The sequence below is a fragment of the Pan troglodytes genome, chromosome 12 (genome assembly GCF_028858775.2).
Source record: "Pan troglodytes isolate AG18354 chromosome 12, NHGRI_mPanTro3-v2.0_pri, whole genome shotgun sequence".
NCBI lineage: Eukaryota > Metazoa > Chordata > Mammalia > Primates > Hominidae > Pan > Pan troglodytes.
In genome coordinates, this window is record NC_072410.2 from 23,255,655 (window position 1) to 23,281,273 (window position 25,619).

The following is a 25,619-nucleotide window of genomic DNA, read 5'->3' on the forward strand; positions in this document are numbered from 1 at the left end:
ACATCGAGCTCAGAAACTAATTTTCTAGAAGTCCTTAAAACAGACAAAGACAGGATTTAAACCCATCTTCAGGGAGAAAGCACTCCAGGTTAAAGTGCTCTTTCTAAAGCCTCAGTTTTTTGATAGAAATGATAGAGTATATCCAGCCCTCTTTCCCTGTAATTCTTTTAGGAGGAAGCAATTTTAAAGTCTAATACATTTGGAGAATGCTACTTCATAACTGTGGCCTAGATTGCCCTAAGTGGAAAAGATGGAGCATTTTTATATTTTCACAATCACACAAACCGTGTGTGGCACTTACATATTTCTAGCTGGAAAGCATCATGGGATGTTCAAGGAACTGCTGCTGCTCCCAGTAAACAGTGAGACACTTGAAAAGGAAGACTTCTCCAGTTTTATATCTCTAGCACCTAGAATGTGCTGAGTAGTATCAGATCATCTCATTCTCCAGCAGTCTTCCTGGACATTCTACCCACTGGTAAAGGCACAGAACCAAGGAATTCAGACCAATAAGAGGATATATAGTGGTTGTTTTATCCAACTCTCACTTTGGAGATGTGGAAACAATGTCTAGGGGAAGTGGGTGATTTGCCTAAGTTCACAGAGCTAGTTACGGACAGAATTCAGACTAATGCTGGCTAGCCTCCAAGCTGCCATTTCAAAATTTATTTCACCACCCCAGACTCTGTACCACTGACTGTTTCTTCTTATGACTGTTGATTTCCATTTCCCTTTTATTTCTGCTTATTTTCTATTACTATAGATATGCTTACTGTTGGGAAAGACAGTTGACTGACTGAGATTTTGAAGACACACATCATCCGGCATCTCACCAGGATTTGGCAGGTTTCCCAAATGAGACTGGCTTTTGTGAGGTTCTTCTAGGGTAGGAGATGAGATGCCGTCCCCCAGGGAAGATGGGCCTGCAGAGAAGGTGGCAAGTGGATTCAGCATGTCAGTGGAGAAAAGGACCATCAGAAGTTGCTGTCCCTAACTAAAAATAAGGTCATAAACATAAGCGAGACAGTGCACCTTCACCCCAGGTTCAACATGGCAGAGTTACAGGATCATGGATGATTTCACTGACAATCCCTCCCCAGGAGGGAGGGAGTCCAGGAAGGAGATATGTGTGAGCAAATACCACCTTGCTATGGACCAAAATTGCTTCAAAAGATGTAGAGATTCCTGGGTTTTAAAACATCAGAGTTGGAAACACTTAGGTCAAGTAGAGCACCCCTTCATCTTCTTCCTGATTTCTCCATTTGCCTCCAGACTAAGTGAGTTCACCTGTGCCTTGGATGCACTAAATTGCCAACCCCTAGAGTGAGCCCATGCTAGCCTTCCGTGTTCCCAGCTAGCTGGGATGGCATGAGCTAAGTTCTTCCGAACAAACGCCGAGAAGAAGGTGGTTACTTGTTAATGAAAATAACCACAGGCAGATGGTAGCACTGACCCTGACAAAGCAGTAGACTTCAGAAAGAATGAAATGAGTTGTATAACTTTCCCTCCCGTGTTCCAAGCAGTGGAGATGATAGCTTGGGGAATAACTGCAGAGAGATGCACTTGCATAATGAATAGGCTCTCAGGCAATGCTAACTGTTAGAATAGATATTTGCATATATGAATATGTTTAATGGAGATTCATAAACATTTGTCTTTGGCTTCACATCTCACGTAGGTGGAGATAGTAGCAGCACCAGCTATAGAAACAAATCTGAAAATCAAACAGCCCAATTAAAACTCAGATTTTTTTAAAAACCATTAAAACAAAGCAAAATGAAATGACTTTAAAGGACTAAAGGATTCCGATCTGTTAAGGGCCCCAAATGCCAACTAATTCAGGGAAAATCCTATTAATTAAAAACCACTACTCTGTGAAATGGCTGCCATTACATTTGCAGGTAGTTAACGTGCCCGTTTGCAATACCTGTGGAAGATATAGATGAGCTTTGGAAGCAGTTGGCCATCTGTTAAGTGTAGGCTGCTATTTCTGGTTCCCAAGAAATTTTAGGCCTCAAAAATGCAGGCGCCAGCTACAACATAAATTTATCACTTGCTCAATTAAGAAAATAATACACACAGGGAAGTTATGGTAATCAAATGTTAAAATTGCAAAGGTTGTACTGAATTACTCCCTTTTCTGAAAAGTACTGAGTTTACCTTCAAATGACACAGCTGGGTTCTGCAAAAGTTGTATTTGCCAGAGCTTCACAATTCGAAGGCATTTAAAAATACGTAAAATGACAATGCTGATTTGAATGTCATGTGTGAGGGGAACCACCCCTGGGAGACAGTACACCTTCTGTGGATAGGTGCCTGCCACACAGTGGACACAGAAGTAATTGAATGAGTCAACAGTTGGGGGTTTGGCCAGGCATGGTAGCCGGCGTCTGTAGTCCCAGATACATGGGAGGCTGAGGTGGGACGATTGCTTGAGCCTAGGAGTTCGAGGCTGCAGTGAGCTATGATTGGGCCACTGTACTCCAGCCTAGATGACAGAGCAAGACCCTGTCTCTAAAACAAAACAAAACAACAATTGGGAGTTTGGATACTGGTTCCGCTGGTGGTGATGAGGCATGTTTCCATTCATCTTTCCCTTTCAGAAAGAAAAAGGTCCTCCAGGGAAGTGCTCGGCAAACTGCAAATGGGCCTGTTTATCTTTGGCTCCCTCTTTAGAATTCTGAATGAAAGTCCCATTGCGTCCTTTCCTCTACGGAGCTCCTGCAAGGCCCGCTCTCCCTGCATGAAAGCGTGAGCGAGTGCAGCTGGGGGCTCATAACCCTTCGCCTCCTTGTCTGCGTGTCAGGAAGGGTGTTACAACATGCCCAACAATCATTGTAAGGACAAGTTCCCAAGTAAAAATGGGTGGAATCTCAATCGCTTAATCGCACATTTAAAAAAATCTTGCTTCTGTCCTTAAAGTGTCACAGTTCTCATGTAGCTGGTTCAGACTCTACTGTAAAGTCACCATGAGGTGCTAACGTGGAGTGTCCCTGACAGTAGTTTGATAACTCTTCAAGTGTTAAGGCCATGAAGTCCAGGTCTGTTCTCAATTCAAAAAGTTCAATTTTTTTTTTTTTTTTTTTTGAGACAGGGTCTTATGCCCAGGCTGGAGTGCAGTGGTACAACCTCGGCTCACTCTAGCCTCGACCTCCAGGGCTCAGGTGATCCTCCTACCTCAGCCTCCCTAGTAGCTGAGTTTACAGGTCCATACCACCATGCCTGTCAAATTTTTATATATTTTTTATAGAGACGGTATTTTGCCATATTGCCCGGGCTGATCTCGAACTCTTGGGCTCAATGATCCGCCAGCCTTGGCCTCCCAAAATGCTGGGATTACAGGAACAAGCCACTGCGTGCAGCCAAAAAGTTCAATTTTAGTACCTATTTTATTTCAACTTCCCCATTGTCATCTGGCAACACCCCCTTGGCTCCTCGTGGAGGGACTCCTGGCCTCGTGGCCCCCCGCTAGCTCCCAGGGCGGACCTCCCCGTGCACTGGGGCTGATAGGCGTGTTTACTGTCCTGTCGACATAAAGCCACTCAGACCAGCTGACAGCAGTTACAGGCCAAAATATATTCCCCTCCACCATCTCTCAGGAACATGACCCTTTCTTTTCAAAATGGCCTGAAAATAGAGCAAACGGCTCTGTTTTAAGGCATCATTACAAAGACATCTCAAAGTCTCAACTTGTTTATCCACATGAGTTTCTTAAATGCTCTGAGGCCCACTTCCCTCCTAGGGAAAAGGGAATATTGGTAAAAATGAGCATTGATAAAAATGAGCATTGATTGGAGGCTCCCTGGCGTAAGGTCCCGCGCTTAGCACTGTCCAAGGATTGTGGAGTAAGTTCTCCGGGAAGCCCTCTGAGGCAGGTCCCAGGGCCTGGGCTAGATGAAAGGCAGAGCTAGCATTCTTCCTGGGCAGTGTGACCCTGGAGTCCCTGCTCTGACTACCACGGTCCACAGCCCCCTATAGCACCCACCTCCCACCTCGGAGGAGTTGCTGCAGGGATTGACAAAGTAACATCTAGAAAGTACTTAGCTGGTCTGCTACGGACGGACATCCCTTAAACAATGAGAGCTGCTGCTGTGAGTTGAGGGCTTCATCCCCTGGGAGGGATCTAAAGGGCTATGAAGGGGACGGGCTAAGGGAACGTGAAAGGGGTGGCCCTGGTTGGGGGCCCCATCAGCTGGGGTAGGGCCTGGAGGAACCCAGGAGTAGGGGTGTAGCCAGGGTGCTGTGGATGGATGCACAGGCCCTGTGCTTCCATGCAGATGGCCAGTCCTTCCGTGCAGATGACTTAGCCCTCAGGACCCCCTTAGAGCAGCAGGGTCTTTGCCTTCCCTTTAAAAAAAAAAAAACAGTAGGAGATCTCCACCCCTCCCCAGTAGCCTAATCAGCACTTAATTTGCATCTTCCTTTTACTCTTGGTTGAACACTTTTGTTTGTTTATTTATTGTTTGATATACCTACGCCTATCTGTTTCCCTGTGGAAACAGACAAATGATAAAAATGTTCCCCAGGGTTTGGGAGTGGGTTGGGCCCATGACCACCACGGTGCCATTTGTGTGTTTGGTGAAGGCGGCCATGCCTGCTGTCTGCTGGCCATATACCAAGTACAGACAGTTCCTATGATCCTGTGAGTGTCACGGGTTTTCTCTTCTCCTAACCATGTTTCATTGTTCAGCTATAAACTTCAGCCCCTCCTTAGGCTCTCTAAGAGGCCACTCGGATATGTTCAGCATTCAACATGGAGTTGTTTGTGAATGTTAAACCGGACTTGAAGATGCAGTGGTCACAGACAAGAACAAGCGCCGTTTGCTAGGGAGTTGAGCCAAGGGCCTGCTCATGACCATCAGAATAAAGCAGAGGGTTCCTGCTCTCAGACCGCGGGGAGCCTGGGTCTCCTCAGGGTGTGCCTCTGTGCCTGTCGGGGCTGGGATGCGGTATGGCCGTGGTCGTCTCTCCCAGGTCTGTGATTTCATGTTTTGGGAATAGCACCACCCAGGATTGCTCTGGGAATGTTGTATAAGCTGTGTGAGTTTGTGTTTCCATGGCCACTTTCTCATATTTCGAAATATTCTGAAGGTTAGTTAGATTTGAACTTCTCTTGAAGTCTCTCTTGAAGGCAGTGTATTTTTACATGTGATTTGTTGTATTTAGAACCCAGCCGGAAACACAATAAATTCATTTTTTTAATATAAGAGAGGTAAAGTCAGTGACAGAGTGATGATTATTCACAAAGCAAGGTTGAACTCTGACTGCTTTTCTTCTGGAAATGATGATGAGATAGATGAGTCTCATTATAGAAGCACAAATGCTCAGCCCCAGAGGTGCACCTCACACAAGATTGTGGTGTAAGGGGCTCTGAGATTCAAACAGATGCGTGTTTATGTGTGGACGCATTTAGCACATGTTTGAAATAAACAAAAGTAAGCTGCATTCCCTACCTTGAAAGAGAGCCTCACACAGCAGCATTTTGACTGTTGTGGTGACTTTCAGCCATGCCAGGCTCATGTGGTGACTGAGTTGCACGGCTAGTTTGCAGCCAACCTAAGCTCCCTCACTTCGGGCCATGTTGGGCTTTCCTGCTCTGGGGGATGATGGCCTTCCAATCCACGCACAGTATTGTCCATTTAAACATTAAATTTCCCAGCCACACAGCCTCCATCTGACAGCAAGGGGGTTGTTAACCATGATTGTGTGAGTTCTCCCCACTCTTTCCACTCCCACCAGCAGGACCACCCACCCTTTAAAGACCCAGTGCTTGCTGGGCAGTCCTAGAGATTAAACCACACTGCAGTGGTGGTTTACCCAAAAGAGGGCATGGGAGTGGAGGCAAGGACCTGTCCCCTTCTCTGGTCTTTTTCATTAGGAAGAAATCTGTGCCTTTGGGTAGGAAAATGGTCTTGGGGAAGGGGCCTCATCCCAGCCAGCAAACTGGCATTGTGTTCTGTGCCGCACTGTGCTGGTCACTGGGGACTCAAGGACAAAGGAAACAAGCCCACTTCCCTAGGCTACTCCCAAACAGTGCTCTAATAAATCACCAAGAGGTCTCTTCTCTTTGAAGCCAAGCGTATGTGTCTGTGAGGTGAAGGAAATGAATGGCGTGCCAGACGTGCAGAGGAATTGGGGGTGCCGCTTTACAGCCTCTGCTGACGTGTTCATTTGTTCACTTGTGGTTTAAATAATACAAGAACGACACCTCTCGGCACTGGGAGATGAGCAGGAGCCTGTGAGGAAGCAGATTTGGTGCCCTGATGGCAATGCCTTAAATAGTACCCTAAAAACTACTTAGAAGTTTCTCCGTTGTGTTCTCCAGAGCAAACAGAAGGGTTTTTCTCCTTGACGAAACTGGGGAGCATATTTATTTTGTAGACTCACAACGGAATCTAAAGCAGGATTCGACCTTAGGATTGCCCTCTATAACACGTCACTGCACAAATAGGGAAATGGGGTCAGGGTGCGTGAAGCGACTCACCCCACATGCATAGACAGGTGGGGCAGAGCCTGGGCCATGCCTTATCCTGCCAGTTCTTTACCCCCCAGTTCGCCCCAAAAGTGACTGAAATGACTCCTACGAATGTTCAGAGGCATGTATCAGTGATAGGCCTACAACCAGCTTTTAAAGGACACTAGGTACATTTTAGGGGACAGCCTTTGGAAGCTGGCTTCAATGAGGCCTTTGAGCACAAGGGCTCAGCGGGCTTCACACTGATGTATGGAGCCCCAGGGTCCCTCAGAAGTGGGCTCTCCCCTGCTCCCTCAGAGCGTCTCTGCGTGGAGAGCACGCTTTTATACAGTGCACTTCTGAGTAAGATTTCTTTTGAAATGAATTAATCTGAAAACTACTATAAAGAAAAATTTAGCCATGCTGAAAAGAATACAGTGTTATCATAACAACAGAGTCTGAAGTTTTGTTTCTTTTTTTCACTTTTAACCTCGTGCTTCCTCGCTGTCTCCTCAGAATGAATGGGGGGACCTGGGTGGGCTGGGGAATCACCTTCACAGGCTTTTCAGAAAGCGCCCTCCTGCTTGGTTTTCCCCACTAGGTAGGATCTTGGGGACAACATCTTTTCCAGCTCTTTGACTGATGGGTGGCCTAAGAAGCTTCGCTCACAACTCAAGTTTATGGCTTTATGGCTCTTTTTCTCATCTCTCTTTACCATGAAAGCCCCTGGGGCAGGCACGGAGACACAGCCCAGCACTGGGAGCTTGGAAAACACTAAACAAGTAATTGTGGAATGCAAACTGCCCAGGGGAAAAGCCCCTATGTATTTGAGAGAAAAAAAAAAAGCATCTTCTTTTTTATTGCTATTTTCAGGTATGTGTGATATTTTGATACAGGGATTCAATGTGTAATGATCAAATCAGGGTAACTAGGATATTCGTCACCTCAAATATTTATCTTTTCTTCCTGTTGGGAACATTCCAATTCTTCCCTTCTAGCTATTTCAAAATATACAATACGTTATTGTTAAGTATTATTTCCCTGCTAACACAGCATCTTCTGAAAGCTGCCCGTCTTAGCTGATGACTGTTGTGAGGGTTAATTTTTATGATGGGACTGTCTACTATTTCCGAAGTGCACCAGAGGAAAAGTGCATAAGAAGGAAAGAAAACAAATAGGAAATCAAATGGACTTATTTCCAAAATGTTGCTCTAATAGCAACATTAAGGTGATATTTTGGTGCTGAATTATTCTGAATCCACTAACTATCTGTACCTCTTTGTACCTCTTTGTTCCTTCTTTCAGAATGCTGGAAGATGACCTTAAGCTAAGCAGTGATGAAGAGGAGAATGAACAGGTAAGATTCTCTTTTATGTCACCATCCTTTGGAGGTGACACTGGTAACAGTTGCCTGGTGGACTGTGCTGGGTGTTAACCAAGCTGAATGGTGGCACTCCAGGCTGCTGGTCTTTCGTCTGCTAAGTGTGAGCTTCTATGCAGTTGGGTCAGTGTATTAAAATAGCTTGCCCATAATTTCCCTTAAGCCTTGAATTCTGTAATTTTTTATGATGTTGAGACCAGCAATGGGTATTACAAGGAAGCTAAGATCAGGCTTCCCTCAGAAGTAGACAGAGCCTTTTTTTTTCTTTTTTATTTATTCGTGTGTGTGTGTGTGTGTGTGTGTGTGTGTGTGTGTGTGAAGCTAACTGGCCTTCTGGAGATCAAACATATGACCTTAACCTCATCAGCATGCAACAGGCAATCTGTAACATTAAATATTGAGAAGTCTTACACAGATATTATTAACATTGAGAAGGAGCAAATGTAGAGGTGAGCCAAAATGATGAATAAAAAGTAATCATGCTCAGTATAGGCTGTTTGTCTTAAATGATAAATGTGCTTGAAATATTCTCCCCTGGTGTTGATTTATCAGCTCGAGACATCAGTTAGGGGGTTATAAATACTCTTCTGATCAGCAGTTAAGGTGAAAAAATATCCACTTAACATTCATCACTTTCACTTCTGCATTTCAAGAAATGTTTGTATTTCAAAGCAAGTTTAAAAACACTAAAGACAGATTTTTCTACACTTCTGTTTTCTTTTTCTCATCCCCTATGTTGTATTTTGTCAAGTTTAGATACATGTGATGGGTAGAAAGACAATTCAGAGAGGCTTTTTTTAATAAGTCATTTTTGTATGCAGTACAAAATAATAATGCTGTTCTGTTGGTTTTGGAATAGTGAATTAATAGAAAGGTATCATGAAATGCTATGCAGATGATTTACTGTCTAGACATGCAAATACAAATAACTTACAGAGAGAACAAGCAGAGGTTAAATAAAAGTCAAAGGAGAATTTCGAGGAAGAGTGAGCAGAGCATAGCTATGAGGTCACAAAAGAGGTTACTCATGTCATGGGAGAAACTGAGGCACGAAAAAGGGAGAAGAGCTTGAGGAGTCTGGAAACCAGATTGGCAGGTGGAGAATACCCAGTGGAAGAAGGTTAACTGGGCAAAGAAGGCCACTCGGGCTTCGAGTGTTTTACAGATCTGTTGATTTGTTTCCAGGGCAGCCAGATATCTGCCACACAGCAATCTTAGCAGAAATATAGAATGGCTTCACTCCTAATTTTGGCTTCTTATCTACATGATGATAAGCAAATGATTTCAACTCTTTGTGTTTTTTCCCATTAAGTGGCCTGGATACATAGATTATGGATTAAATCATATCAAACATGTAAATTGTGTATGCTTTTTATTAGAAAAAGGGTTCACAGACTATTTCAATCTGCAAACCTTTTTAAATTTGGAAATAATTTCCTGAGCTATTTCCAGGAAGTATTTCCAATGAAAACTCAATTTTAATAAACATTACTAATGACATACTATACATGTTCTCTAAGGCAGTAAGAGCTTTTAGTTGACTCATTTTGCTTTTTAAGCTACCCCCTTCCATTCTGTACTCACTGATAATATTGTGTTATGAATGTACAGGTCAGATCCTTTATTCTTGCATTTAATTCCTATGTGAATATACCTTCCTATTTTTGCAATAAAAGGAACTGACAGAATGAATAATTTTTATACATTAATCCCTTTTTCCTAATTAAGACTCCAGACAGTGGTTTTGCGTATGATAGTTTAAGTTATTGCTTCAACAGTAATTGCATTAAGTTGTCCTGCTTTGGCCTATAATTTTACCCTGGTCTAATCACAAAGTTGTAATTCCCATACTTTTAAACAAGACTAATGATATGGTATTTTTTTCTCTTCAAGACCAAACTATGCTTTATCCCTGAAACAGCATAGCCGGTGCACGAACACACACACACACACACACACACACACACACACACACACAGACACACACACTCATTCCCTGGTATTCTGAGATAATTGAACATTTAACATAAATGATTTTTCTAGATGTAATCAGAGTTTGCACCGTAAACCCAAAATATTTTAAAAATCCCTTGCCTCAATAAACATAGTACAGTGTATGAAAATCCTTAACCTTTTCTGACATTATATCTGGCTGTCTTTGTGAATATTGGTTCAACCAGCCCATGTGCCACTGTAATAAAGAGGTGTCTACAAGAGCTTCAAGTTGCTATACCTGCCTGCCCTTCCTCAGATCGCCTCAGACTCCATGCTTTTGAACACTCCTATCTGAGGTTTCCTTTTCTCCCCATGGCCTTTGTAATCCTGAAGGTCAAAAGACAGTCTAGTTTAATGGTTAAGAGCACAGCAGCCCCACTTCAAGGGTTCAAATCCCCACTCTGCTACTTAGTTTTGCAACCTTGGCCCAGCCTCTGAACTGTTGTCTGCTTCAGTGTCTCTGTTTGTAAAACTGGAATTAATGCTAGATCCCAAAGCCTGCCACTTCATCGAAACTTGAGGTCACCCATCATCTTCATGTCACCAGATCCAATAGGCATATTTTGTGTGTGTACTGAGTTTCACTCTTGTCGCCCAGGCTGGAGTGCAGTGGCACGACCTTGGCTCACTGCAACCTCCGCCTCCCAGGTTCAAGTGATTCTGCTGCCTCAGCCTCCTAAGTAGCTGGGATTACAGGTAATTTTTGTATTTTCACTAGAGACGGGGTTTCATCATGTTGGCCAGAGTGGTCTCAAAATTCTGACCTCAAGTGATCCACCCGCCTCGGCCTCCCAAAGTGCTGGGATTACAGGTGTGAGCAACTTTGCCCAGCCTGTTTGTATATGATTTATAAAAATGATATGTCTTTAAAAATGATTCTGTATATATATGATATAACCAGTATCCAGATGAAAATACAGACATGACCAACCTCCCAGGTGCCCCCATGCTCCCACCAGTCACCACTCTGCAGAAGAATAACCACTTTCCTGTTTTCTAACACCATAGTGTAATTTTGCTTATTTTTGCACTTTGTATCAATGGAATTATTCGGCAGGTACTCTTTTGTGTCTTGCTTCTTTCGTTCAACATTGTTTATGAGAGTCACCCATGTTGTTACCTGTAATTGAAGTTTGTTCATTTTCATTGCTGTATCCTATTTCATTATGTGTGTATGCCATAATTTACTTATTCATTCCACTGCTAATGGGCATGTGGATATTTTGGCAGGGGTCGGGGAGTAGAATAGTGTGCTCTTATCAGCATCCTTGTACAGGTCTTTTTATCTTTGTACAGGTCTTTTCATCCTTGTACAGGTCTTTTGTTGAGCACATGGGAACATTTTTGTTGGATCTATGCCCAGAAGTATAAATGCTGAGCAGTAGGGTATGTGCATGTTCAACTTTAGTAAATTATCTCAAACCATTTTCCAAAATGGTTGTACCAGTCGAAAGTCCCACCAGCAGTGTAAGAGAATTTCAGTTGCTCTACATCCTCACCACACATTTGTCTTTTTAATGTTCATGAGGGATATTGGTTGGAAGTTTTCTGTTTTATACTGTCTTTGGCTAGTTTTGATATCAGGGTAATACTGATCTTATAAAATGAATTGAGAAGGGTCCCCTGCCCTTTTCACAAAAAGATTATGCTTTTAAAAAATGATGTTAGGTCGGGCACAGTGGCTCAGGCCTGTAATCCCAGCACTTTGGGAGGCCAAGGCAGGTGGATCATCTGAGGTCAGGAGTTCGAGACCAGCCTGACCAACATGAAGAAACCCCCTCTCTACCAAAAATACAAAAATTAGCCAGGCGTGGTGCATGTGCCTGTAATCCTAGCTACTTAGGACGCTGAGGCAGGAGAATCGCTTGAACCTGGGAGGCGGAGGTTGCAGTGAGCCAAAATTGTGCCGCTACACTCCAGCCTGGGTGACAGAGTGAGATTCCTTCTCAAAAAAAAAACAAAACAAAAGCAAAAACAAAAAGATGATAATTATTTAGCAGAATTCTCTAGTAAAACCATATGGGCCTGGAGATTTTTAAACTTAAAAATTCTATTTCCCGGCCGGGTGTGGTGGCTCATGCCTGTAATCCCAGCACTTTGGGAGGCTGAGGAGAGCAGATCATGAGGTCAGGAGTTCGAGACCAGCCTGGCCAACATAGTGAAAACCAGTCTCTACTAAAAATACAAAAATTAGTTGGGCATAGTGGTGCGCGCGTGTAATCCCAGCTACTCGGGAGGCTGAGACAGGAGTATTGCTTGAACCCAAGAGGCTGAGATTGCCGTGAGCTGTGATCAAGCCACTGCACTCCAGCCCGGGTGACAGCATGACTCCATCTCGGGGAGAAAAACAAAAACAAATTTTTTTTTTTGGGAGATGGAGTCTCACTGTGTCACCCAGGCTGGAGTGCAGTGGCGCAATCTTGGCTCACTGCAAGCTCTGCCTCCTGGGTTCACGCCATTCACCTGCCTCAGCCTCCTGAGTAGCTGGGACTACAGGCGCCCACCACCATGCCTGGCTAATTTTTTATATTTTTTAGTAGAGACGGGGTTTCACTGTGTTAGCCAGGATGGTCTCAATCTCCTGACCTCATGATCTACCCGCCTCGGCCTCCCAAAGTGCTGGGATTACAGGCGTGAGCCACCACGCCCAGCCAAAAAAAAAATTTTAATAGTTATAGAGCTACTCAGATTATCTAATAGTCATAGGGCTATTAGATTATCTGTTTCATACTGGGTATAAGTGGTACACTGTTCTTCAGTAATAAGTCTATCCGTGTCACTTAAGTTGTCATGTTTATGTGGATAGGGTTGTTTATAATATTCCTTTATTATCCTTTTGATGACTGCAAGATCTATAGTGTCAGCCCGTTTCATTAGTGATACTCATCATTTGTCTTCTTTCTTTTTTATATCAGTCTTGCTAGAGGTTTATTAACTGTATTGATCTTTTGAAAGAACTAGCTTGTTGTTTCATTAATATTATCTATTTGGTTTTTCTGTTTCAGTTTCACTGATTTCTTATCTTTATTTCCCTCCTCTTGCTTGCTTTGGGTACATTTTTGCCCGTTTTCTAGTTTCTTGAGGGAGATTAGATTATTGATTTGAGATTCGTTCTTTTTTATGATATAAGTATTTAGTGCTATACATTTGACTCTCAGCAATGCTATAAACTTTATCCCACAAATATTGATGTGTTGTATTTCATCATCATTCAGTTCAGTAAGACTTCTTTGACTCATGGATTATTTAGAAATGTGTTGTTTAATTTTTAAGTGCTCAGAGATCGCCCTTAATCTTAGCTTTTATTGGTTTCTAGTTTGGTTCCTTTATGGTCAGAGAACATAGTCTGTATGACTTCAATTCTTATACATTTGTTGAGGATTTTTTATGACCCAAGATATGGTTTGTATTGGTATATGTTTTATAAGCACTTAAAAGAATGTGTATTCTGCTGTTGTTGGGTAGGGTGTTCTATTAATATCAATTAATCTTATTTGATGTTCTTTTGTATCTTTTCTGGACTTTCTGTCTCATTGCTCTATCTAATGTTGAGAGAGAGGTGTTGAAGTCTCTGGCTGTCATTGTGGATTTGTTTATTTCTTCTTTCTATTCAATCGGGTTGTTTTCACATATTTCACAGCTCTGTTAGTTGGTGTGTGTACATTTAGGATTGCTATATTTTCTTAGATTGACCCTTCTATCATTATGTAATGTCCCACTTTGTCTCTGGTCATTTTCTTTGCTCTGAGGTCTACTTTTTCTGATAACAGCATAGCTACTCCTGCTTTATTTTGATTAATGCTTTCATAATGTAACTTTTTTCCATTCTTTTACTTTCAGCCTACCAATATTGTTATATTTGAAATGAGTTTCTTATATACAGCATAAATTAATAGTTGTCATATTTTTATTCACTTTGCCAATTTCTGTGTTTTAATTGATACATTTAGACCATTTACATTTAATGTAATTATTGATTTGTTAAAGCTTAAGTCTACCACTCTATTTTTTGTTTAGTTTCTTCCTGGTTTTTATTTTCTTTTTCCTGCCTTTCTGTGTATTCCTTAAACCTTTTGAATTCTGTTTTGATTTGTCTGTAACATTTTTATGTGTATCTCTTTGTACAGCTTTTTTAGTGGCTATTCTAGGTATTACACTATATATACATAACTTATAACAGTTCGCTGGTACTGTCATTTTGCATGCTTTCTCCCTTAATATCCTATAATTACCTTTGTTACAGAATGAATAATAATAGGTAATACAAATGTAGTTTTCTGTCTTCCCAACTTCATAAGTAAACAACCTGAATTTCACTGTGTATCTTATTCATCTTTATTTCCCTACCTTATACCATGGCTGACTGGCTTCTAGCAGAGAAACCTAAACTTCACAATACCACATCTGCACCACTGCTTCCATCTTCACTCATCCTGTGTCCTCCTGTTGTGAGAGGACACTGCCCTGCTCCTATCCAAAGTTCATCCATTTCCTCAGAGCTACATAGAGACTTGTTCTTTTGATCTCATTATGACCCCATCTCTTTACCAAAAATGCTCCTCATTGGGCCCCCAATGACCTCTGTAGAGCCAATTATACTGGGCTCTTTTCAGTCCCCTGTCTTACTAGAAGACTTACAGCATTGAACACTGTTCATCACCCACTTCTCTGTAGGAGTCTAACACCACACTCTCCTGGTTTGGGTCCTGCCCCTCCGGCTTCTCTTCTCAGGCTCTTTTGCTGACTCTGATTTTCTGCCCAATGTTGGAAACTTTCCATGTTTATTCCTGACTTTTCTTCTCCATGTCTGCTCTCTGGGTGATCTCACCCATTCCTATGACCTTCAATTTTTATATACTGACAATTTCTAAAGTTATATCCCCAGCTCAGAACTCTCTTCTGAACTGCAAACCTACTTTACTTTTCCACTTGGATGTCTCACAGACATTTCAGATTCAGTCTGTGCCCAACTGGACTTCTGGCCTTTGCCACTGCTACCCAGACACACAAACATGTTCCTCTTGTTATTGTTCCCATTTCCAAAACTAGCACTGCCAGATGCCCAGCTGTTCCAGCCTAGAAACTTCAGACTCATCCTTGATGATTCCCTGTTCCTCACTCAGGTAGTCACTTCATCTCTAAGTCCTATAAACTCAGCCTCCAAAATTAAATATTGGTCCATCTACCTCTTTCCATTCCCAGCTAGTCAAAACCAGTCTGGTATAAACCATTGTATTTCTGTTTCCTGCCCTCTGTAATACAACCTCCCCACAGTGATCTTTTAAAAATCAGATCAAGTAATTCCTTGGTCTAAAATCTTAAATAGGTTTCCCATCCCACCTGGGATCAAATTCGGAGCCCTCAGCATGGCCGACACTACCCTGCACCATCTGGCTTTGTCCACGTCTCATCTTCACACTGAGCTCATTTGCGGCCCGGCCCTTCTCCCAGCTCCTGCAGGAAGCTGAGCTCAGCTGCCTTAGGGCCTCCATAGGCCTCTACTCCCTCACTTTTGCCTTGCTAACACCTACTCATGTTGGAGGCGCAGCATAACTTTCACTTCCTCAGGGAGACCTCCCTCTTATCTAATCAACTCCCAGTTAGTCCTTCTCACAGTATCCTTCATCTTTTTACCTAAATCTCATCGTAATTTTAGTTATATGTTATGTTTACTTTTTCTAAGATCTGTCTACACCAGCTAAACTGGAAGTTTCCTGAGGGCAGGGACTGTGTCTGGCACAGCAGAACTGCTAAATATTTGTTGAACGAATGCGTGGATAAATGCATAGTGATGCCTTCAATTGAGAGTATTTCCCACTGTCCATTGTACAATATCAAAGATGACCTTTGCTCTGCCTTTGTTCTTTTCCTGAACTCTGTGATTTTTCAAATGAGTTCTGTTCAAACATCAAAAGTATTGACAGAGATGACAAAAATAGAAGGCCCAATATCTTAAATTGGCTATAGATTAATACACAAATAACCTATTTGAGAAAAAAAGCATTTATCCAATCTCCATGGAAATGTCTATAGCCCCTTCTTAAGGATGCTTACATCAAGCTATATTGAAACTACAAGTTTTCATAAGTTATCTCAAACAGAAGTCTTCAAAACCAAGAGACTGAGTTTCTCCACAGCCTTCCCTTTCAAGAATAACCAAATTTTGGCTGTAGCCTCTAGTGCTGGGGTTGTGACCAGGTTTCCTTAGAAAGTTTACAAACATAAATGAAATGGAAGCATAAGCATAGCCTTATGGTTGCACCTATGATTTTCACACTGGATGAGATTCCAACTGGAAATAGCACAAAATATCTGAGAATCAGCTTTCTTATTTAATCTGAGTAAATGAAAGGTATGTGATACCTGGAGTAATTTGTTTGATCTCCTTTCTGTAACTGTTGGTTTTAACAATTCCAAAGACCAATGTTTTTGTGAAACAATGTGAAGGAATTAGAAGACTTAAGACAGTAAGTATAAAAAAAATTTAATAGATTAGGAAGGGAGTGATTAATTATATTGCATGTCTTCCCATTTGGCAAAAAGATGAGCTCTGCCTCTCAAGTCAGGGTAAGCTTGGGAGGTTGGACACAAGCAAATAAGTAGATGGCATTACTATAGCTAAGGCATGAGGACAGGGACACATGATTAAGACTTTTCAGCAAGGAGCAGCTGAGATAGTGTCGACTGCAGACAAGTGTTTCGGAGATGACAAATACATAGCTTAGGGAGAGGAAGGGACCAGGGATCTAAATTGAACGGCTATGTACATGCCTGCAGCTTCCAGTAATTACGTTATCCAAACATATTGGGCAGTCTTTTTATTTTAACTCTGTTGCCACATTTTTCTCTTTAAATGAGCATGGTTTATCCACTTTAACTGACTATTTTAATTTTACAGACAACAATCATTGGATCTAATCTGTAGAGGGAAATTTCCCCATTGGCATTAATTTACTTCTTGCACAATGAAAAGTTGCCTTTTAATCCCCAATCAATATTTGGAGAGCATGCAATTAATTTAATAGATATATAGATCATTAACATAAATCTGCAAATTAAAGAGCCAATTATTTTCTTATTTATAATGCATAGAGTAATAATCGCGTCTCTTAGAAATAATGTAAAGCCTTGCTTCATCAAGATACCAAGATTGTAGGTGAGGTTGCTCTGAGCACAAAATTGCAGTTCTTATTGCTGTTTCCTTTGGTTTCCTATGGAGCAGCACAAGAAACATTCCCATCTCAATTCTGTGCTCTTTACCACAGAGATTACTGGATGACTCACATCAGTTTTGGGTGTACTGTTAAAAGCAGATTGCCAATTGTAATGGAAGCTCTTCATTTTTTCCCTTGTTTCTTTTTAATATGACAATTGCATAACACAAAGCAGAGCTTTTAAAATGTCTGAAAGCATTGACAGTACATGTCAATCAGTAACTAAATGAATTAGCTGAATGATATGCAGACATGGAATAAAAACATAGGAGGTTTTTGCAGCCCAACTCTACTTCCTTAGTTGCATTTTTCTTCTCAGGATCAGCTTGGTTGATCCTGAAGCTCTTGGCCTGTGAAAATTTATTACCCACAGAGTCAATCTGCATTCAGGCAGCCAAGTCTGAATAAATAGAATCATTGTGCTTGTCTGGGATTTGTGGCCAGGGTTCATCCAGTCAGCGTGACATTCACATCCCAGGAGATTCATAAAAGCCAACACCCTGGTATGTGCTCTTGAATCCTGCCAAAATTGTGTAGAATTATATAAACAGGAGTTGAAGCAGTAATCAGGACCAGGTTTGAGGGGCAAGGCTCCAAAATGAAGTTTCTCCTACATTAGAAATGAACTGTACTGTCAATGTTATTTGTAGGCAAACAAGAGCTAGACAGTTTTTGCAAAAAACTGAGCATAGACTCAAATACCTACTAAGTACCAAACATCATGTAAGATGCTGGCTTGTTGGTCTTAATGAATTACACATTAGTAATATTCATTATGATAACTTAACCACAGATATTTTAAGTAAATTTTCAATGCCAGGAAATCCCTTGCCCCAATGGACCATACAAAAAGTATATATTAAATATATTAAACCTCATAGCAACATAGAAAAAAAGAATACTGTATGTTCGTTTTTCTTTTTAGTCTTGCATTTTATGTTGTACCTGAGCTAAATACCCAATCTGTTCATAATAACTAATTGGTTTCTGTTAATATGGAAACAGAACAATAACTCTAATTGAAAACTGCCTATCAGACCTTTTTCACATCCGTATATGAAGTAATCATATATTTGAACCTCCCATCATAATCAGTGGAACTCAGATGTTCAGCAGAAGGGTTGGTTGGTTTGTTTAACCATCCTAAAGCTTTTAGTTAAGTAATTGCCTTTTTTTTTTTTTTTTTTTTTTTTTTTTTTTGAGGCAGAGTCTTGTTCTGTCGCCAGGCTGAAGTTCAGTGGCGCGATCTTGGCCCGCTGCAACCTCCGCCTCCCGGGTTCAAGCGATTCTCCTGCCTCAGCCTCCTGAGTAGTTGGGACTACAAGTGTGTGCCACCATGCCCAGCTATTTTTTGCATTTTTAGTAGAGACGGGGTTTCACCGCGTTGGCCAGGATGGTCTCAAACTTCTGACCTCAGGTGATCCCCCTGCCTTGGCCTTCCAAAGTGTTAGCATTATAGGCATAAGCCAGCGAGCCTGGCCAGTAATTGTATTTTATAAATAAAATTTTACTGTCACCAGAAGCAAACACAAAATTATTTTATTTTATCATGCCACTCTTTATAAACATTTGCAAAAAGCACAAGCGTAGGTAGAAATATACAAACATGTAATTGCCTTTTTTTCATGTTAATGGACTATAATTTCCAAAATTGAAATGGTCAGCCAACTTAAATATCACTGAGCACAGAGACTCACAACCCTGTTTCCTAAAATATTTTCTCATCGAATCTCCTCGGAGACTCAATGGAGATTTATGTAGATTTAGTTGTGTCCAACCAGCCTGGGTCATGGGATATGCCTAATTTTAGCCTGAGGACCCTAAATGGAAATCTGGAAAAAGAAAATTATATAAAAAACAAAACATGATCCATCAAATTTGGGCAAACATACAATTAAGACAAAAATGGGAAACCATTGCCTTTGTTATGATGAAGAATTCATAAAAGGATCTACATTTTTGAAAGTAAGCGAAGTTTTTGTTAATGGTGGGTATCAATACCGCCAACACAGACTCTCCGTTCAGGAGCCAGGAGAGGGGTTAGGCATCATTAGTTGATAGGCACACTTTTCTCAAACACAGCTGCCAGCAGGGTTGCTGGTTGGCAGAAGAAGTGGAATTCTCCCTCCAGGGGACATTCTTCTTTAACTCAGAGGAATAGCCCTTTGTCCCATGACTTCAATGGTTTTTTTCTTCAGTAGCTTTTTAGGAAGTGAAACCCTGCAAGAGATGTTGTTCCTTGGAGTATACGCTATCCCTCATTTCCAGGCATGGGCAGTGTCATATAGTAAAGGATTTACCGACAGTTCCTCAGGTGTTTGGTCCAGATATACAGTTGTAAAGTTGAGTTTTTGTTTTTCTTTTTCCAAAGCTTCTCCAGGTAGGGCTGGTTATCTCACAAGCCCAGCTTTTCTCAGGAGACTCTCTTAGCCTGTTGTTTCTACGCGGAGAAAAATCATGTGTGATCATTCAAGGTCCCTTGGCACTTCCCAATTCCATCCCCACCAGATCTGCAGCCAAAAGGTTGTGTTAATTAAAACAAGACCATGTTTAAGAAGCAGACCAGATAGTGGCTAGAATGTTAGGCCCCCAGACATGGTCATCTGCACGCTAGAAAACCCTGAACGCAAGGATTCCAGTAGAGAGATCTGATTCTCTGGAGAGATCTGATTCACATTATTTCTCTGAGTACCTCTCCTTTCAACCTGGATTTGTTCTTAAAGTTCAAGGCATTTCAAAGAAGATTGTGTGATTATTATACATTACATGCGAAAGGACTTTCACATATAAATCGTAAAGCACTGTTCACTTGAGAGGTAAAAATCCTGATAACAATAATAACACATTCAGAACTGTTTCAGCTTTCTCTTGTATAATTGGTTTGCAAAGTGCAATTAAGAAATTAGGAGAATCTTTCCTAATCATTACAAACCTGTTTTTACCTTCAAATATTGCTATTTTGCCTAAGTAAAAAAGGTTTAAATGAAACATAAAGCCAGACTTAGATTTAAGTTCTTCAAGCCCAGATTGCATTTTTAACAAAAATACCAAAACGTTTTGTGTTATTTTCATCTGGTCTTTCTACAAAAACAAAGTAACATTTGTATTTCACAATTTAGGCGCTAGTTGCTTTCATATTACTCAACCACCTGCCAAGGCCAGTGGAAAGTGGACAGGACTCTACCAAAGCATCATATTGCGATAGCATAAGGACTTTTTAAAGGTCCAGAATGTATTTGGCAAACTCAACAAAATAGGAAATGACTAATCCCAGTATCCACCTGCTGAGCCAAAGATGAAAGCCATTAATGGACATCGCCATCTTGGCCTTGCTCAAGGTCTGGCCTGCATTGAAATTGCCCTGTGAGATGAGTTCAAGGAACATGTGAATGACCAAAGCCCAGATGAGCAGACCACAGAGTCATGATGGAACCTGCAGTACTTAGTGCTTTCATCTGGTGGAGGGATTGGACCACGAAGCAGCGGTTTCTGCGCACACAGGTCTTTTTGTGCTAGGAAACTTGATCCATTGTCCAAGCAGAACCTAAATAGTCTAGGCTGTGATAAGGAGCTACGTCAGTATCACCTTTATGCAAAGCTTCATCGTGTGCATACGATCGCCTCATGCTCCAGTCACTCTGACATGTCATCTCTTCTGCATTAAATTCCACCAAGGCTGGAACTATCTGGAAAGACAAGTCAACTGGCACTTTTCGAACTTAGCACTTATTAGTGGTGATTTACTTTCTATTTTTTCCTCTAAAATTGTATGTCACAGACCTCTAGAAAAGACCTTCCCATTCTAGTGAGATCTGGAAACCAAGGCAGCTGTCCAGAAGGTAAATCACTTCCTCACTTTGACCAGCATCACCATCTGCACTCCACATTTAAACTTCCATTCCTAAGAACCAGAAGTTTAGATGCATATACTACCTGCATTGTATCTCCTAGCAGCTCAGCCAGCGTTGGGTCTGATGGCTACTCTTGTTTGTTTGCTGTCACTTTGAAATTGTAGCTAGACAGGCACATGTATGCATGTGTGCACATCCAGAAGGCACAGTTGCCTTGCCAAAACTCAGTCCCAGGAACCACGTTTCAGCCACCTGATTCTGAGAACAGGCAGCTGAGCTTGGATCTTCCACCAGCATCCAACAGCACCAGTAGGTTTGCCTGCTCTGCCAGGCGAATCTTCGGCGATGTTCGCTCCTACCCAGACCTAACCCAGACAGCTACTTCCTTTACATAGTTCTGTCATGATGAGCCCTGGAGGTAAAAATAATTCTTCCCCAGAAGATTTTGACAAGGGCCAAGATCAGCAATAAGGATATAACCCTCTTGAGAAGAGAAGTTAGTCTCAGAAACCTGAAATCCTCCCATCTCCTTTGCCAACACTTGTCTAAGAGGTGACTCCTATTATTCCCCTTCACTGGCATCCCCAGATAAAGGTTTCCCCTAGTGTCTGTTAGCATCCACCCAGTGTCCCAGCAGTCCTCTTCTCACTGAAACTGCCACAATTCAGAATTCACCTAGTCCCCTTTGCTTTCAACCTCCAGCCACAGGAGTCCATGGTGAGGCCAAGACAGAATGGGGCTGCTCTGTGGAGCCCTCACTGGCCTGGTTCCTTTACTTACTGGCTCTGAGACCACAGGCAAGCTAATCTTCCTGGACCTCTGTTTCAATATCTTAAATGCACTGGACAAAAATATTAAAGTAGGTTAATATAAAATATTTTCTATGAATATAAATAAATGTTAGTATAAAATTATGAAAACAAGCCTGGCCAACGTGGTGAAACCCCATCTCTACTAAAAAACAACTACAAAAATTAGCCAGGTGTGGTAACAGGCACCTGTAATCCCAGCTACTCAGGAGGCTGAGGCTGAGTTGCCCTGAGAATCTGGCTTAGGGATAGATATCACCCACCCCACATCATGGTGAACACTAATAACCTCACACATGGTCATGGTCTTCTTGCCATCATCCTCCCACTTCAGAGTGACCTCTTACCACCCCCACACCAGCCATGTGTCCCACAGCCCTCCTTCAGGCATCCTTCAGGGCCCCTCTCACCTATAATGTTGCTTTCATGGTGTTCAGAATGTCCTGCCCTGCAGGGTGCCATGTATCTTCTGTGCCCTCCATAGAGCCTTTACCTGGACAGGGACAGTCCCTGCGGCACCCTCTCACGTTGTCCTCACACCTTTCTCTTCTTGCTTCTGACTGATAGCATCTGCCTTCGTTTTCATTTGTGATGGCAAAGGCCTCCAGAGCCTAGAAGAGCCACGTGCTTTGGAGCAAGGGGAACCAGGAAGTGGATGTCACACGTGGGTTTATCTCTAGGGAGTGAAATGTCCTAGAAATGCTCAAAAAAATAAGTATGCCTCTCTCAGTCCTCTCGGATTTGACTTGCCAAATTATAGCCGTCCCTGACAATCTGGCCTTACGTAAGGCCCCCAGATCACTCTGTTGATAACAGGATCCACCTTATGAGATAATGTTGCCTGTGCAAACTTCATCTGGTATGGTCAACCCTAATCAGCATTTTTCTCAGGATATACTAGGTGCTCAATAAATGTTGTTTATTGTCTATCAAATTTCTAGTAGACATAAACAAACCTAAGTAATGTGGGGAAGCAGAAGATAGTCAAATATTTTTCAAAGAGGAAAATGTGTCCAAGTATTTAAATAAAGCAAATAGGGAAATAATACACAGATATGAAAAAAATGTATTTCCACAAACCTCTTAGATTGGAGATCGTGGCAAACAGTAGTATTTGTCATCCCCGAGGTTACCTGCTCACATCTTGTAAGTGTTATGGGTTGAGAGAGAGCTCTTTTAGGTGGAGGGAAAATGAGCTAGGATCTCTGCCATCAATGTTCTTGTAAGGAACTTGGGAAGCCAAAACTAAAATTGTCATGAGGTAGACGGCATACTCCCCAAAAATGACTAGAATCCAGGGCTACTTCATGTTACAGACTAGGAGTGCATGGAGAGGAGCTTAAGAATTTTTACAAAAGAGTTAACACTTAACACAAAGGGTGAGCTAGACCTCAGGGTGTCTGCTGTGAACAGAGGGAGGAGCCGATAGACAGAGAGCCAGAAAATCACACAAGCATCGGTTGGACTCAGCATTAGGAATTGGAAGGATTCGTCCTCTGCTGACCCCGTTCAGCTCTGTGCTTTCGTTATTGGCATGCTCCTCAGGCCCTGAGGTCTGCCTTCTTATCATGATCTTATTTAACAGGGTTTATAAGCAGCAAGTCATATTTGCACAGAGCAGTCCTCATTAGAGTGACTGTGCAGTCCCATGTGCCCAGAACAGCCAGGTTTTCTCGTTTTGTCTCTGACTCCAGTCTGGTTAGCATCCCCTTTCTCTCTCGAATTTGTTCTTATTTGGATGATGAATTATATTATCATCCCTGACTGCCTGACCCCTATAGAGAATGGAATGAGGTCAAAGTTGACCGAACAAAATGCTTCCTAGGCAGCATTTATTTCTAGGAATCCGAAAATGCAAAAGACTCATTATTGCTGAGGAAAAAATAGAGAGGAGTAAGAATTTTTCCTTTGTCTTGCAGATATTACTAAATGGGTTGAAAAATACTAAATGGAAGCCTACAACATAAAAAGTTAAGAGACCCATTAACTAGGACTGAAGTGAAAAACAATGGCATAAAAGTTCAGATAATGAAACATAAAATTGCTTATAGATGTGGAAGGAAATTAAACCGTGAAATAAATTAATAAGTGCAAGTCTCAACTTGAAAAAGAACAGCAAAAATGTAAGGCTTTACAAATAGAACTTCTATAAAAATATGTGATTGGGTCTAAATTTTACAGTGTGCTTCAGTAACAGCAAAACACAAACTAAGACTGGCTGCAAGGGCGTTTATTCAAGTATTTGAATATGGATACAATGTCCTATCACAGGTGCAACAAGCTGATGAAAATCCCTGTGCAGAGATACCTCCTTTATTGTCAGCAGAATAAATCTGATACTGTTGATAGCAAAAATGGAGGTTACTGATATCCATAATGAAAACACAAAGATATATCCCAACCAGTTGAAACCCAAATCTTTTTCTCTTAGAACAGTAGCAAAATGTAGATCCAGAAACCTCAATCCATTTTTTATGACTGTTATTGATGTTTCTTACTTAATTGGCATTTAATAACTTCAGTCTCATGTATCCAGCTAGCTACTCAGAGTCTCCACTGAAACATCTTGTAGGCAACTTTAACTTCACACACCCAACACTCAATTCTACCTTTGCCCCCTGCTCTTATGCCCCCAGTTTAATCCACTTAACAAGTGGATCTCCATCCATACCAGGTGCCCAAGCCAGAAACCTGGACCTCACACCTGATGCCTCTCCCTGGCCTGCCACATCCAACCAGTCACCTGTTCCCTCAATCAGACCTTCACAATGTAACACTAGCTCTCTCCATCTTCACTACTACCATGCTCTTCTCTTGCCCACATCACTGCAATAACCTCAAACTTTGTCGCTTCCTACCCAGTTCCATTCATCATGCAGAAGCCAGCAAGATGTTTGAAAAATCTTATTGCCTCCCTCCGTACTATTTTTTTTAATTATGTAATAGATTCACAGGAAGTGCAAAGAACATATAAGCAAGCCCCATGCATGCTTCACCCAGCTTCCCCTAATGTAAACCCTTCGATGACTTTCTATTGTCCTGTGGTTAATACCTAACATACTTCACTTGATGTCTAAAACCCTTGGGATTGGCCTCATCTTGCTCTGCTGCTGTCCCTACCACTTGCCGAACCGCAGCACAGTGAAATCTTGTAGTTCTTCAGCTGAGCCAGGATCTAGGCCACCTCCTGGCCTTTGCTCCCAAACTAGAGCTTCCCTGCCTAGAGCACTCCCCTCGCCACCCACCCCCATTTCTCTGATCTGATCGTTTTTCTTTATCCTTTAAGCCTCAGCTTTGTTATTTCTTACTTAGTAAGCCTTCCTTGACACTCATTCCAAACAAGGTTTCCTTCATTAGTTGGTTTCAGAGCACCCTGTCCTCTTCAGCCATGCCCCTTGGAATGTAGACTGCTGTGTGTGTGTGTGTGTGTGTGTGTGTAGCTTTTCATGTCTGCCCCACCTCTAGACACTAAGCACAATATTGCAAGGGCTTTGTTTGTTGTGACTGCCACCTAAGCCAAGTCCAGTGCTTGCACATAGTAGGTACTTCAGACTGAATTACAAACCTCTCCAGTCGTAAGTTCTGTTTCTATCAAGTAAGAAATGAGATCATTCTGAGAGCCCTCTGAATTTCAGCCTCTCCCTTTGTCTTCCTCCCCACTCCAGGATCCATGAGCTTGTTCAGTGCTTGACCCAATTACAATAAGGGTGTTTAATTTCCTCTTTGATTTCCCTTCAATAACAGAATGTGACTTGTAATTCATTTAGCATACATTGAAACCTGAATATCTACTGATTGTGTTCCCAAGCAACAAGCTTGCTATAATAAAGACAGAGAAAATATGTCATCTCTTGAGGAGAACCTGAAAATGGCAATTTCTGGCAGAAAAAAAAGAACATGTTTTGTCTCGTAGAC

General features: G+C 41.8%; 1 protein-coding gene across 14 annotated transcripts in view; it reads left to right on the forward strand.

Annotated features, from left to right (window-relative positions):
* Nucleotides 1-25,619, forward strand: part of AFF3 (ALF transcription elongation factor 3) — a 597,234-nt gene that overhangs the window by 462,788 nt on the left and 108,827 nt on the right. For all 14 annotated transcript variants that reach the window (XM_054678053.2, XM_054678052.2, XM_054678050.2 and 11 more), the window contains one exon: nt 7,760-7,811. In XM_054678053.2, coding sequence (XP_054534028.1) covers nt 7,760-7,811 — 52 coding nt within the window. The remainder of the gene's footprint in view (nt 1-7,759; nt 7,812-25,619) is intronic.